Consider the following 15,087-nt stretch of genomic DNA (forward strand, 5'->3'; position numbering starts at 1 on the left):
TGTTGTGGATAGCCATATGGTACAAAAACAAGGCCTTCAGTTCTATTTTTCCATGCTAACTAACATGCAACTAAGCTAGTTCAATTTGGCTCATATCCTCTAAACTAGGGGTTCCTAACCTGGGATCCACAGACTCCTCAGGTAGTGGTAGGGGTCCTAGGCATAAAAAAGGTTGGAGACCCCTGCACTAAATTTTCCTATCCGTATATCTGTCCAAGTGCTCTTTAAATGTCCTAACTGCTTCAACTACTTCCTCTGACGAGTCATTTCATATACATACCACCCTCTGAAGAAGTTGACCTTCATGTTCCCTTTAAACCTTAAACCTGTGTCCTCCAGTTTTTGATTCCCTTTCCGTAGTAAAAACGGAATAACATAAATAATTACTAATTATCACTTGCCTCACTTCAAAGCATTTTTGTTATAGCAATTGTATAGCCTTATTATTTCAATAATTATGTGTTATGTCACTTGTACACATTTAAGACCAGTATTATGCGAATAAATGGTGATTGTGAAATCAAATAAACCCCCGGCTAATTTAATCCCTTGTGTAATTCAGTGGTATGGAGTAGAAACAAAGAAAACTGAACTTGGTCCTCCTGAAAACTCCATCAGGACAAATCACAGGCATTTGGAGCAGTTCAAGTCAAGTCAAGTTCATTGTTATTTAACTATATGTACATAACCATGTAATGTATATAGAAACGAGACGTTTCTCCATACCAGCACAGTAGTACACATAACACCCAATAACTTATAGGCTAAAATCTACAGATGGATCACATATAAATAACAAATTAAAGTACATAAATTAAATATTGTAAGGTACGGACAAATTAACCAGTATCACTTCAAAGGTAATGAAGCAGGGAGTTCAGAAGCCTAATGGTCTGAGGGAAGAAACTGTTACCCATCCTGACCATTCTTGTCTTTATGCATCAGAGTCTCCTGCCTGATGGTAGAAAGTCAAAGATGGGTGGGATCCTTAATAATACTAAGGGCCCTGTGTAAAAATGCTTCTGATAAATATCCCTGATGGATAATGGGGAGACCCCTATGATCCTCCCAGTTGTTCTCACAATCCTTTGTAGGGACTTCTGGTCTGATACTCAGCTGCTCCCATACCAGATGGAGATGAAGCTTGTCAGGATGCTCTCACTAGTGTTTCTGTGAAATGCAGTTAAGATTGGGGGGGGGGGAGGGGGGAAGCCTTGCTTGCTTCAATCTCTAGGGAGTGGAGGTGCTGCTGTGCCTTCTTGTTCACCCAGGTGATATTAAGGGAGCAGGTGAGGTCATCTGTGATGTGAACTCCCAGGAGCTTGGTGCACTTAACTCTCTCTATGGAGGAGCTATGTATTTGCAGAGGGGGATGGTTCATCTTTACCTTCCTGAAGTCCACAATGATTTCCTTGGTCTTCTCCATATTCAGGGATAGGTTGTTCCTCTCATAACAATTCACCAGCTGCTCCACTTCCTCTCTGTACTCCATCTTGTCATCATCATTGATGAGGCCAACCACTGTTCTGTCATCTGCAATCTTGAAGATATGGTTTGAGCTGAATCCTGCAACACAGTAATGCGTCAGCAGTGTGGAACAGCAGCTGGATAAGCACACATTCTGAAATATCAAGATGAATGTATAACAGTGAGACTCACAACTTTCAAAAGCTTTCAGCTCATAAAACCTGAAGTGAACTTTAGAAATAACCATTCTGTCAACATCACCAAGGATAGATGGCTTCATACTTTGGATACATGCAATACCTATACTCCAGGCAGAGTTGCAGAACTGGTAACTTCATCTGTTTTGCCCAATACTTTCACTCCCATAAGGTTGCCATAACAAGGAAAACTACTGTATTTAAACAAAAACACTTATGTTTCAAGCTTTGGTCATTCTTTGAGAGATAGTAATATTTTTAAATAGACTTTAGAACTGACTTTAATTATTCTCAATTGTGGTGTTGATATTTGTACGTAAGCTAAGCTTTGCACTTAAGAGTTCAACACAGAGAAAAATAAAATTCATTACCACAAGGAGTATTTGACGTAAAAGTTATCAATGCATTTAAGGAAAGCTGGATAGATTTTGGATAGAGGAACAAACAGTTATGCTGAGAGGATTGGGTGAATGGGAAGGAAGCTTTTGTGGAACAAAAATATCAGTGTGGGGGTGTTGCATGTTCCAATGCTGTGCATTGTAATTCACAAAATGGATGAATGTCCATGGGTTAGCATGGACACAGTGAGCAAAGTGGCCTGCTTTCACGCTGTATGACTTTATACATTTATCGTTTATAAAGTCATACAGCGTGAAAGCAGGCCACTTTGCTCACTGTGTCCATGCTAACACATGGACATTCATCCATTTTAATTTCATCTTCCAGCACATTTAGTATACTATTCAAAATAGAAGAGATGTGTTATCCATAACCAAGTTAAATTGATTTTCCAAACAAGAAACAGTTTTCAATGAACTATTTAGAAAAAGACTTTAGAGCAGGACTAATGGATTTGGTGCCTGATCTTCATTTGCTAAGTTTCTGTAGATGTTTACAAAATTCTGGGGCATCTGGCATGTATGTGTCACAATTTATAACTTCCGCAGCACATTTATGTATTCAAAGAAGTTGGAAATGACATCTGCAGGGAAATAGTTCACCTTGGAATTAATCATAGCTGGCTTTTAAATGACTGTACTGAAAGGCCCTGACCTTTCCATTTTCAGACTAATATGATGAAAATGGCTCATGTATGATGAAAATGTCCCTGCCATCACACCTGGAAAAGCCTACCTGATGCACTGTCATTGATGACCATCCCTCCAAGTTACTAAGTCATTATTTACCTAATGTGGTTTTGGGTAGTCTTTTGTTTTTAATATGTGCTAAACTTTACGCAAGCTTTATGCTGTGAAGGGGAAATACTCAAAATGTTTCGTTTTACATAGGGAGTATTAGGTGCCTGGTATGGGCAGGGGTGGTAGTAGAAGTCGGAGCAATAGTGACATTTTAAGAAACTCGACTTAGATGGACATGAAAATGTAGGGAATGGAAAAATATGGATCATGTACAAGGAAGGAAGGATTTACTTTAATTTAGCATTATGTTTGCCTCTGATGTTTTGGGCCGAAGGGCCATTGTTCTATAGGCTATGATAACTGAGTGACACTGATTCTTAGGATATATCATACACTGACACTTATGATCAGGCTGGATCATTTTGAGCTTTGTTCATGAAAAATTGTCTGAAAAGACTAGCACATGAATGCTAGCATTAAATCAGTAATCAACTTAAACAACATGCTTAAAGAAAACCACTACATTTAGTCACATTGAAATATATGACAGTGTGACTGACAGTTTGTATAGATGTCAGTCTCACTTCCAGATACTTTACTATGACTGTATCTTGGATGTTCCACTAAAGAAAAAAAATGTTAATTCAACATTTTAAAATGTTATTGTCATTTTTGAGTAATTTCATTAATTAAAATATTTGTTTCTATTAAGTACATCGATCTGACGAATTTATAACAGAAACTCCATAATGACGGACAATAAACGCCTCGCCTATTCCATCATTCAGTTTTTACGTGATCAGCTTCAATCTGGAGATCTGACTTCGGATGCTCAGGAAAGCTTAGAGGGTAAGTGATCATTTGGAGCAACACATTGTTGGGGAGAGACAATGAGGATGATAAACTGAAAATTCTGTCATTGAGCTCTCTAGCTCAATGTAGCAAGGGGAGCTGATAGAGAGAAACGTGTAGATGTATATTTAGATTTTCACGAGGCACTTGACAAGATGCTACAGTGAAACATGGTGAATAAATTAAAAGGCCATGGTAGGAAGTGTGTTAGAATGGACTGAAAACGGGTACTTTCATGGAAAACACAATTGGAAAACGTGAATGGAAGGAGGTAACAAGGGGAGTACTGCAACAATCAATTCTTGACTTCGGTCATTCATTATTTACATGCTGTTGCTTGCTCAAGGTAATTAATGTTTCCATATTTACTGTTATTATAAAAAAAATACATGGAGAAGCATGTTATATAGAACATATAGAATAGTACAGCACAGTACAGGCCTTTCGGGCCACATTGTTGTGCTGACCCTCAAACCCTGCCTCCCATATACCCCAACTTAAATTCCTCCATATACCTGTCTAGTAGTCTCTTAAATTTCACTAGTGTATCTGCCTCCACCACTGACTCAGGCAGTGTATTCCACGCACCAATCACTCTGAGTAAAAAAAACCTTCCTCTAATATCACCCTTGAACTTCCCACGCTTTACCTTAAAGCCTTGTCCCTTTGTGTTGAGCAGTGGTGCCCTGGGGAAGAGGCGCTGGCTATTCCTCTTAATATCTTGTATGCCTTGATTCTGCAACAGAATATAGATTGAGTAGGCAAAAGATTGACAAATGGAGTTTAATGTGGGGAAATGTAAGAAAATTAAGACAGCAGATTAGAGAGACTGCAAATGAGTGAAGTATAGAGGGATGTAGATTTTTGAGGCCATGAATCATGAATGGTAGCAGTCAGGTCTGTTAGGTAGTTAAGAAAGCAAACTACATTTTGCTTTCGTTGCTGAAGGGTTGGAGTTTAAAAATAGGGAGGCTCTGTTGCAATTGTACAGGGTGTTGGTGAGGCCTCACCTGAACTTCTGTGGACTGGTTTGGTCCCCTTACCTAAAAATAGGCAATTTTGGAGGCAGTTAAAGCAGATTCACCAGGCTAATTCCTAGGATGACAGGGCTGTCAAACCAACAGAGACTAAATAGTTTGGACCTGAATTCCTTAAAGTTTAGAAGAATGAGGGGTCACTTTATTCAAACATAGAATATCCTACAGGGGTTTAATAGTGTAGATGTTGGGATGTTTCACAAGTGGGAAAGTTTTGAAGAAAGAGATAAACCTACAAGATGAGGGCCTGATTATTTAAAACTGAAGCACATAGAAATTTCTTGGTGAAGGAGTCTCAGGAAGGTGGTGTAAGTTGGATTATTATCAGTAATTAAAATGGAGATGAATAATTATTTGATAAATTGAGGAATAAAGGAGTATGGAGAAGAGGAGTTGAGGCCGGCTTTGATCATATTAAATGAAAGGCCTAATGGCCTACTCCTGCTCCTATTTTCTAAACTTTTAGAAAAAGTTTTTTTTCCTGCGTGTGAAATTGAATGATTGAAAGTTTGTAAGGAACACTGTCATTCATTGTTCAATATACAATACTATGTGGAATCATAAGACTACACATGCTGGAATGCAAAGCAAAAAACTGACTGCTGGAAGAACTCATTGGTTCAGGCAGCATCTGTGGAAGCAAAGGAATGGTCAAGATCCTGTATCAGTGCTGAGACTGCAGAAGGAAGATGAGCAATATAAACATAAGAGGGAGGGATGAGAATGGACTGTTAAATGATAAATTGAACCTGAATAAATGGGAGAAGATGGGCAAGTAGTTAGGTGGAGATGTTTTGAGACAGAGGGTGGTAGGTGGAAATAGATAAAATAGATAAAACAAAATAAAAATTGGGCAGATGAAGCTAGATGGGATGGGGGGGAGAGGGAATGTAGAGGCAGAGGCTGAAAGATGATAAGTGGAACAAGACAGGGAAGGGGTGATGGGCAGCTAGAACCATGTGGGAGAGGGTAACAAATCTAGGTAATGGAGTGAGGGGGTGGAGTAGGAAGAGGGAACCTAAGTGGACCTGTAGGAGTGGGAAGGGAACACATGGGGGTATGGATTACCTGAAAATGGGAAGTTAAATGTTGTACCAGTGGGTTAATGTCTACCCAAGTGGAATATGAGGTATTGTTCTTCTGATTTGCATTTGGCCTTGTTGTGGCAGTGGAGAAGTCTAAGTACTGATAGGTCAGTGTGGAACTGAAAAGAGGAGTTGAAGTGACATGCTATCAGAAGCTCAGAATGGCCATTGAGCGTGACAGTAGATGCTCACAAAACAATCACTTGTAGAAGAAATACTAGTGCACAGGGAAGGGAGGGGAAGTCCCAGAGGCAATGTTACCTGTAGGCAGCAGAAATGAGGATGGGAAGATATTGGTGGGATCCCATTGCAACTGGTGGAATTACATGAAAGGATGCAGAGGCCAATCGGATGAAAGCTGTGGACCAAAGGAATCCCGTTAATGATGATGATGAAAAGGCAACAAAGAAAGGTACCTCCAGAGCCTGTGAGAGCAGAGGCGTAAGATGGCCCAATGACTGATAACGGCTACAAACTTAGGAACGGAATCTACCATAAGTAAGGAGAGCATTGCACAAGAGAACACCAGAACACCAGCAGCAGTAGTGGGACACAAGTGTCAGGTGTGCTTCTGTGGGTGGGAGAAAGTAACATCAGAAAAGAGGTTGAAGGTCCATCAAGGGAGGAAATGGTGCTTAAGGGAGCAGGGACAGGCGCCTCGCATTGACCAATACCTCTTGTGAAGTCAGTCAACTAAGTCGAGTGAAGCGATTTATAGCCACATCCACCATCAAATTGATGAAGGAGCTTGGGATCCATGGTCAGACTCTACAGCAAACCATGGAGGGATTTCCAACGTCTGTAGGTTTTCTCTTGCTTGAGTTCGTCCAGTAGCTTTTTTTCCTTTTGCACAATTGGTTTTGCCAGTCCTACATTCATGCTTTCTCAGCTGAACAGAGTCAGCTTTCAGTTGTCAGTTCCTTATGAGCAACTTTGTGGTGTAATATTTGTTAGTGTACTCATAGGACAGCTTGCATGCAGTGCCTCATTAGGGAATGTACTGGGTAGAATCCTACATGCATCTTCACGTTGTGAAGCAATGTATGCGTTCTCTGAATTCAATTATATCTTTGAAAGTTATATCGTCTTTGATGAAGAAGAAGTAGGTCATTACCTGTAAATATGGGATATTGCATAAATAATATCATGGGACTTTAAACATAATTGATACATATTGGAGGAATTATTTCTAGTGGGTTATGCAAAATTATAACATTATACCTATTATAAATATTATAATAACATTATAAATTATAAAATTATAACACCAAGCCAACCCCAGGAAATTTTAATAACACTTCAGGTACATGGAAATTGAGTATCTCAGTTGAAAATTCTGATGTTTTAGAAAAAGATGGTTGTTGATTGTTAGTAATTCAGATGGATGAATTGCTAGGGTAATGTATAATTATATCTTAAATAATAAATGAATGATCTTGACCACAGTTGCAGTTCAGTGTTTGGAGACCGCATTTAGCATCTCAGTGGATAATGAGGATCTTGCTGTGTCTCGGACACTCCCAGAGATCTTCACTGCTGCTATTAATGAGGTAAGAACTGAATTTGTGAAGAAAGGGTAGCTGCAAGCAACTACTATCTGTAGCTTTGCTGAGTTTATATTCAACCCTGTAGCACTTTGATGCTGAAATTGATTTGTTCTCATGACTTTACACATGCCTAATCTGATGCATAGCCTTTCAGGATTGATTCTGAACTCAAGAGCTATGAGTTGATTCCCTACTCTGTTAAGGATGTTGAGAATTCATAGAACATAGAAAACATACAGCTCAGGGAAAAGTCCTTCAGCCCATGATGTCTGTGCTGACTGTAATGCCATATTAAACTAATTTCATCCTCCTTGATGTTTCCATCCTGGAAAGAAGACTGACTACCCACCCTATCCATAACCTCTCATAATTTTATGTAGTTCTATCAAGTCATCCTTTAGTCTTCAGAGAATACAGTCTGAGCCTGTCCAACCTTCTATTATCTTAAAACAATTTAATTTGGGCAGGATTCTGGTGAACCTCTTCTGCACCTTCTCCAGAGCCTCCGCTTCCTTCCTATAATGTAGCAATCAGAACTGCATATAATACTCCAAATAAAATCTAACAAAAATTTTGTACAGCTACAACATGACTTCCTTACTCTCCTATTCAACACCCTGACCGATGAAGACAAAAATGATGTGTGCCTTTGTTACCACCCAATCTATTTGTGTTGCCACTTTCAGGGACTTGCACCCCAAGATCGCTCTGTACATAAATGCTCTTAAGGGTCCTGCCATTTATATGACTTTCCAAAGTACAACACCTCACACGTCCAATAAGACTCCATTTGATATTTCTCTGACCACATTTCCAACTGGTCTACATCCTGGTGAATCTTTTGATAACCTTCCTCACTATCCACAACAATGCCATTTTTTTTTTTTTTTTTGCATTATCTGCAGAATTACTAAATATCCCATCTGCATTTTCATCGAAGTTATTTACAAAAAAATCACAAATGGGGTTATAAAATGCCACTGATCAAAGACCTCCAGTCAGGATAACACCCCTCCCTCATTACCCCCTGTATTCTATGGCCAAGCTAATTTTGAATCTGCCTGCTAAGTTTTCAAGGATTTCATGTGCTTTAATCTTCTGGATCAGCTAACCATGAGAAATCTTGTATAACGCTTTATTAAAGTCCACGTGTACAACACTCACTGCCCTGCCCTTATCAATAATTTTCATTATTTCCACAAAACAAAATCATCCATAAGACATGATTTTCACTATTCAAAACATGCTGACACCCCCAAATAAGTCTATGATTTTTCAGATGTGAGCATATCCCTCAGTATCATCTCAATTAATTTCTCTGCCATTGATGCAAGACTCACCAGCATATAATTTTCAGGTTTGTCCCTACTGCCACATTGGCTATTCTCCAGTTCTCTGGAACCTCAGCTATCGATAAAGAGGTTCCGGAGATCGCTGTTAAGAACCCAGCAATCATCAGCTTAGATAGATCTTGCTATCCTCCATTTCCAAACACAGTTGTTCTAATTGTAAAAAAAAAGTTCTGTTAATTTTGTAAAAGGCAACATCTTCTCTACTTAATGTGTTCTGGACTAGTGGCAATAAGCATTTTCTGGTTGTCCTTAATAAGCCCCCAAACAGGGAATGAAACAAGTTGGGGAAGTTCTTGCTATTTGTTGATAAACAAAATCATACAAACCAAAATTACTTAATGCATTGGATACTGTGATTTATTTATTTATTTGTTTGTTTTGTTTTGTGCAGGGATGCTTGGTTTTTAACAATTAGAACCAGAACAAGAGAGCTGGGAGAAATGAAATGTGTGCACTATTAAAAAATATTGCAGTTACAAGAAAAAGTTTGTGAATCCTTTACAATTACCTGGTTTTCTGCATTAATTACTCATAAAATGTGGTCTGATCTTCATCTAAATCACAATAATAGACAAACATAATCTGCCTAAACTAATAACCACAAACAATTGTACTACTTCTTGTCAATACTGAGTACCCAGCTTCAAAAAAGTATGTGAACCTCTGGGGTAATACCTTCTACAAAAGTTGTTTGGTGTTAGTTTCAATCAATGAGATGAGATTGGAGGTGTGGGTTGTAGAGGTGCCCTGCCCTTTCAAAAAGACACGCAAAGTCAGGTTACTGACAGAGCCTGCTCTTCTCAAGAAAGATCTGTTTATGTGAACCCTGCCTCGATCAAAACAACTTTCAGAGGACCTTTGAAGGAGAATTATAGAGATTGTCTGCAAATGCAGGAAATTCAATGCTGTTGCTGCTCACCCTAGGAGTGGGCATCCGACAAAGATCACACCGAGAGGACAACGTACAATGCTGAAGGAGGTGAAAAAGAACTCGATAATAGCAAAAGACCTGCAGAAATCTCTGAAACTTGCTAAAGTCTCTGTTCACGTGTCCACTACAAGAAAAACACTGAACATGATTGTTGTTCATGGAAGGACACCATGGAGGAAACCACTGCTTTCCAAAAAAACATTGCTGCATAGCTCAAATTTGCAAAAGACCACCTGGCTGTTCCACAATGCTTCTGGAGCAATGTTCTGTGGACAAATGAGGACCTTGTTGGCAGAAATGCACACTGCTAGGTTTGGAGGGAAAAGGGCACTGCACAACAAACCAAATCCTCATCCCAACAGTGAAGTATAGTGGAAGGAGCATCATGGTTTGGGGCTGCTTTGCTGCCTCTGGGCCTGGACAGCTTGCAATCGTGGACTGATCAATGAATTCAAAATTGTATCAAGCCTTTTTACGGGGGATTATCAATGTAGCGGTCCATCACCTGAAGTTTAACAGAAGTTGGATGATGCAACAAGACAATGATCCAAAACACAAGGGCAAATCAACAACAGAGTGGTTTTAAAAACAAAAAATAGAATTTGTGTTTTGGAATGGCCAAGTCAGAGTGCAGACCTTAACCAAATTGAGATGCTGTGGCATGACCTGAAGAGGGCTGTTCATGCAGGGTATCCCAGAAATATTAATGAACTGAAACAGTTTTATATGGAGGAATGGTCTAAAATTCCTCCATTCAGCAGCTACAGGAAATGTTTGGTGGAGGTTATTGCTGCTAAAGCAGGTTCTAGCACTTACTGCAGAGATTTCAAAGGTACACTTAATGTCAGAGAAATATATGCAACATACATCCTGAAATTCTTTTTCGTTGCAACCATCCATGAAAACAGAGGAGTGCCCCAAATAATGAATGACAGTTAAGTGTTAGAACCCCAAAGCCCCCCCGCTTCCTTCACCCACTCATAAGCAACATCAAAGCAACGATCCCACCCCCACCAGCAAAAGAAAGCATCAGCGCCCCCCACCGAGCATCAAGCATGCAGTAAAGCATCAATAAAGACACAGACTTGCCATACCCCAAAGACTGCTCGTTCACCCGGTAATTTGGCACTCCAGAGGTGCTCTCTCTCCCTAATAAGGGAAAAAGAGGTGTCCCCGTTTCACAGCGAGAGGGGAAACATAACAAACAACTCGCTGATTTATGATGTTAAAAGTCTGTCACGTCACCTTTTCCGAGCTCTGTGCCCAAAGAACTCGGGTCTCTGGGCACGCAGCCAGCTAGCTGCTTTTGATGTTCCGTGTACTCCCATGACACACCAGTTTTCTGCGGAGGCACCTGCTCCAGAGCTATGAAATCCTGGAACCCTGAAGGCGCGCTAGTCTTCTAGGCCGCGTTCTTGGTATATCAAGTAGCGGCCAGTTGTCAGACCCCAAGAGTGGGTCCCGTTCCCGCAAAGAACCGAAGTCTGTGTGTAATTTCAGGTCAGAGACTTCAAAAGAACCCTGAAAGGGAAAAATAAAGATATTAAAGATAGAAGTAGAGCTGTTTCCAAAGATGCAAGTGAAGGAGTTACCATTAGGTGCCATTGTCATCTTAAGCTACTAATACAAGGGTTCACATACTTTTTTCAGCCTGCACTGTGAATGATTAAACACTGCGCTTAATAAAGACATGAAAAGTACAATTTTTTTGTGTGTTAATAGTTTAGGCAGATTGTGTTAGTCTATTATTGTGACATGAATGAAGATCAGACCACATTTTATGAGTAATTAATATGAAAAAAAAAGGTCATTGCAAAGGGTTCACAAACATTTTCTTGCTTCTGCAGTTGTTTAATCAACTTCCTTGTCTGATGATTGTGACCCATTCTGGAATAGCTAAATTTTCAGTATTTATATTTTTTAAACATTGCTCCTTGAATGAACATGATGCAATTAGTTGTACAGAAACTTTAGTTGCAACCCCATAGAGTAATTTTAAAAAGATATGACTTTCCTGGCCTGCTGCGTTCCACCAGCATTTTGTGAGTGTTGCTTGACTTTTTAAATGTTTGTTTATCTGTCTTTTATAATGCATAAGTTTTTCTTTATTTCTTTCATATTTCTTCTTTGTACTTCTCTCATTTTATCATTTGATGATTAACTGTCATGATGCAGGAGAAAAATGCATCTGTAAAATGGAGGTTGCTTGAAACTAATTGAAACCTATGTTCTCCATTTATTTCCTAATTGGATGGATTTCAGTTCAGCTACTTCTTGTTAAAAGTGTTGGTGTATTTGAATGAATCTTGGATTTCCTCGTGATTTTAAGTCTAAGTTGAAAATTTGCTAATCTTATATTAAAGGTAAAATCAAGTTGCAATTTTCTTTCAATAAAATTTTACATTGCTTACTTACAGGAGATACCCAATGTGGTTGTGGACCCTGTGCTTCACACTCCAACTGCTGAAGATATCTCAAAAGCTGAACTATTGAAAACTGAAGGTAGAAATAATTATGTTACATCATCTCGCTGCTAATATATTTATTGGATTAAACAATCACTTTTTGCCAAGAATTTAATTGTGCAAAAATTGTCACTTAAATAGGGTGCCACCTTTTAGTGTCTGAGTAGATATCCATAATTAGCAGGCAAAATTTTTCACTTTCTGTTTAACAGAGGCGCCTTAACAAAGCATACATTTTTGTTTTGTTTAAGATTTTTTTTCTCAGTAGATACCACACCACCGGGTTAAGGAGCTGTTATTAACCCTCAGTCATCAGGTTCCTGAACCAAAGTGTATGACTTCACTCCGCTTAATGCTGAACTGATTCCACAACCTATGGACTCACTTTCAAGGACTCTACAACTCATGTTCTCAATATTTATTACTTATTTATTTAATAAAATTATTTGCACAATTTGTTGTCTTTTGTACATTTGTTGTTTGTCCATTTTAGTGTGCAGTTTTTCATTGATTCTATCATGTTTCTTTGTACTTACTGTGAATGCCTGCAAGCAAATGCATCTCGGAGTAGCATATGGTGACGTGTATGTACTTTGATAGATTTACTTCGAACTTGGAAATATCAATGTACAAATAAAGGAAGACATTATAAAGTTATCAGGAAAGATGGGCAATGGAACTAATTAGATACCCAAATAGATGACACCAACATGAGCCAAATGATTATCATGAGATTTCTGCTTATGGTTAAACCACAGTCTTGAACAAATATGCGCAGGTTTATTTTCACCAGATGCAGACAGTGATCTGCTCCGAATTTGACAGTGTTTCATGATTAGCATTTACTTTAAATTGTCTTTGCTTAATTATCTTAATTAAAATTTTCAGCCGTTAATTAAAACATTCGTGTGGTTATAATCCCCAAATTAATTTTTGGTCTTGTTTTCTATAATACATATTATTCCAATCGGTGATTTACTGAAAATTGAGAATTGTGTGAAAAACCAAAACTGAACATGGTTTATACTTAGAGACCTTAGAATTTTCTATTTTTTGTAATGACAGCGCCTTGAAAAAGTATTCAGCTCCTAACCCTTTGTTTACAAAAAGTGAGTATTACCAGGAATTTTGATCAATTTAACTGAGAATTTTTTATTTGGAAATCATATGCTTTATTCTCCAAAATCAGGGAAAATTATAAAGAATGAAAAACTAGAAATTTAAAAACTGAAATATCAGCAGTTCAAAAATATTCATCCCATTTTACTCGGTACTTAGTTGAACCATCTCTTGCAGCTATTATAGTCAGCAGTCTTAAGACGAGAAAATCTGCAGATGCTGGAAATCCAAGTAACGCATACAAAATGCTGAAGGAACTCAGCAGGCCAGGCAGCATCTATGGAAAAGAGTAAACAGTCATCATTTCAGGCCAAGATGTCGACTGTTTACTCTTTTCCATAGCTGCCTAGCTTGCTGAGTTCCTCCAGCATTTTGTGTGTATAGCCAGTAGTCTTTTTGGATAAGTTTCTGTAGCTTTGCACAACATGATGGAGCAAGATTTGCGCATTCCTCCTTCCAAACTTGCTGAAGTTGTGTCAGGTTAATTGGGAAGTAGGTCTTACCACAGACATGCAATCAAGTTAAGGTCAGGACTCTGACTGGGCCTCTGAAGGACAATTTTCTTCATTTGAAGCCACCCTATGGTTGCTCTGGCAGTGTGCTCTGAGTCATAGTCCTGCTGGAAAACGAACTTTATCCCCTGTTTAAGCTTTCTGGCAGAGGCTAGCAGGTTTTATCCAGGATCTCTCTGTATTTAGCAGAATTCATCTTCCCATCAATCCTGACCAGATATCCAGTACCAGCTTCTGAAAAGCATCCCTATAGCATGATGCTACCTCCACTATACTGTACAGTAGGAATAGTGTTACCCAGCTGTCGCACAGTATTAGATTTATGCCACACATACTGCTTAAAAAAAAACACGTCATGGCAGCATAGAAAACCTACAGCACATTTCAGGCCCTTCGGCACACAATGCTGTGCCAAACAGGTACTTACTTTAGAAATTACCCATGTTACCCATGTTACCCATAGCCCTCTATTTTTCTAAGCTCCATGTACCTATCTAGGAGTCTTTTAAAAGACCCTATTGTATCCGCCTCCACCACCATCGCCGGCAACCCATTCCACGCACTCACCACTCTCTGTGTAAAAAAAAAACAACAACAACAACAACAATTTGCCCCCTGACATCTCCTCGGTACCTACTTCCAAGCACCTTAAAACTGTGCTCTCGTGTTAGCCATTTCAGCCCTGGGAGAAAGCGTCTAACTATCCACACAATCAATGCCTCTCATCGTCTTATAACATCTCTATCAGGTCACCTCTCATCCTTTGTCACTCCAAGGAGAAAAGGCCAAGTTCACTCAACCTGTTCTCGTGAGGCATGCTTCCCAATCCAGGCAACATCCTTGTAAATCTCCTCTGCACCCCTTTCTATAGTTTCCACATCCTTCCTGTAGTGAGGTGACCAGAACTGAGCACAGTAATCCAAGTGGGGTCTTGTCCTTGCCCGTAAAGACTTTGCAAAGTGTCACTTAGAAGATACTGTTAAGATATGGAAGAAGGCCTTATGGTTGGATGAGGCTAAAGTGAAATGTACAGCACAAATCTAATACTGCGCATCAGCCAGGTAACACCATCCCTGCTGTGAAAAGTATGGTGGAGGTAGCATCATGCTATGGGGCTGCTTTTCATCACAGGGACTAGAAAACTGGTCAGGATTGATGGAAGATGAATGCTGCAAAGTACAGAGATTGTGGATTTAAAAACCTGCTAGCCTCTCCAGAAAGCTTAAACTAGGGAGTAAGTTAGTCTTTCAGCAGAACAACAGCTCAAAGTACACTGCCAGAGCAACCATGGAATGGCTTCAACTGAAGAAAGTTGTCCTTGAAAGGCCTGGTCAGAGTCCTGACCTTAACCCGATTGAACATCTCTGGCATAACTTCAAAGTTG

The 15,087-nt window shown here is 39.3% G+C and overlaps 1 protein-coding gene across 2 annotated transcripts in view; it reads left to right on the forward strand.

The window, feature by feature from the left end:
• Window positions 1-15,087, forward strand: part of LOC140188304 (small glutamine-rich tetratricopeptide repeat-containing protein alpha-like) — a 64,268-nt gene that overhangs the window by 15,402 nt on the left and 33,779 nt on the right. For both annotated transcript variants that reach the window (XM_072244415.1, XM_072244414.1), the window contains exons 2-4: window positions 3,516-3,652; window positions 7,224-7,327; window positions 12,025-12,109. In XM_072244415.1, the coding sequence (XP_072100516.1) occupies window positions 3,553-3,652; window positions 7,224-7,327; window positions 12,025-12,109 (289 nt within the window). In that variant the 5' untranslated portion in view covers window positions 3,516-3,552. The remainder of the gene's footprint in view (window positions 1-3,515; window positions 3,653-7,223; window positions 7,328-12,024; window positions 12,110-15,087) is intronic.

This window comes from Mobula birostris, chromosome 26 (assembly GCF_030028105.1).
Source record: "Mobula birostris isolate sMobBir1 chromosome 26, sMobBir1.hap1, whole genome shotgun sequence".
NCBI classification, from domain to species: domain Eukaryota; kingdom Metazoa; phylum Chordata; class Chondrichthyes; order Myliobatiformes; family Myliobatidae; genus Mobula; species Mobula birostris.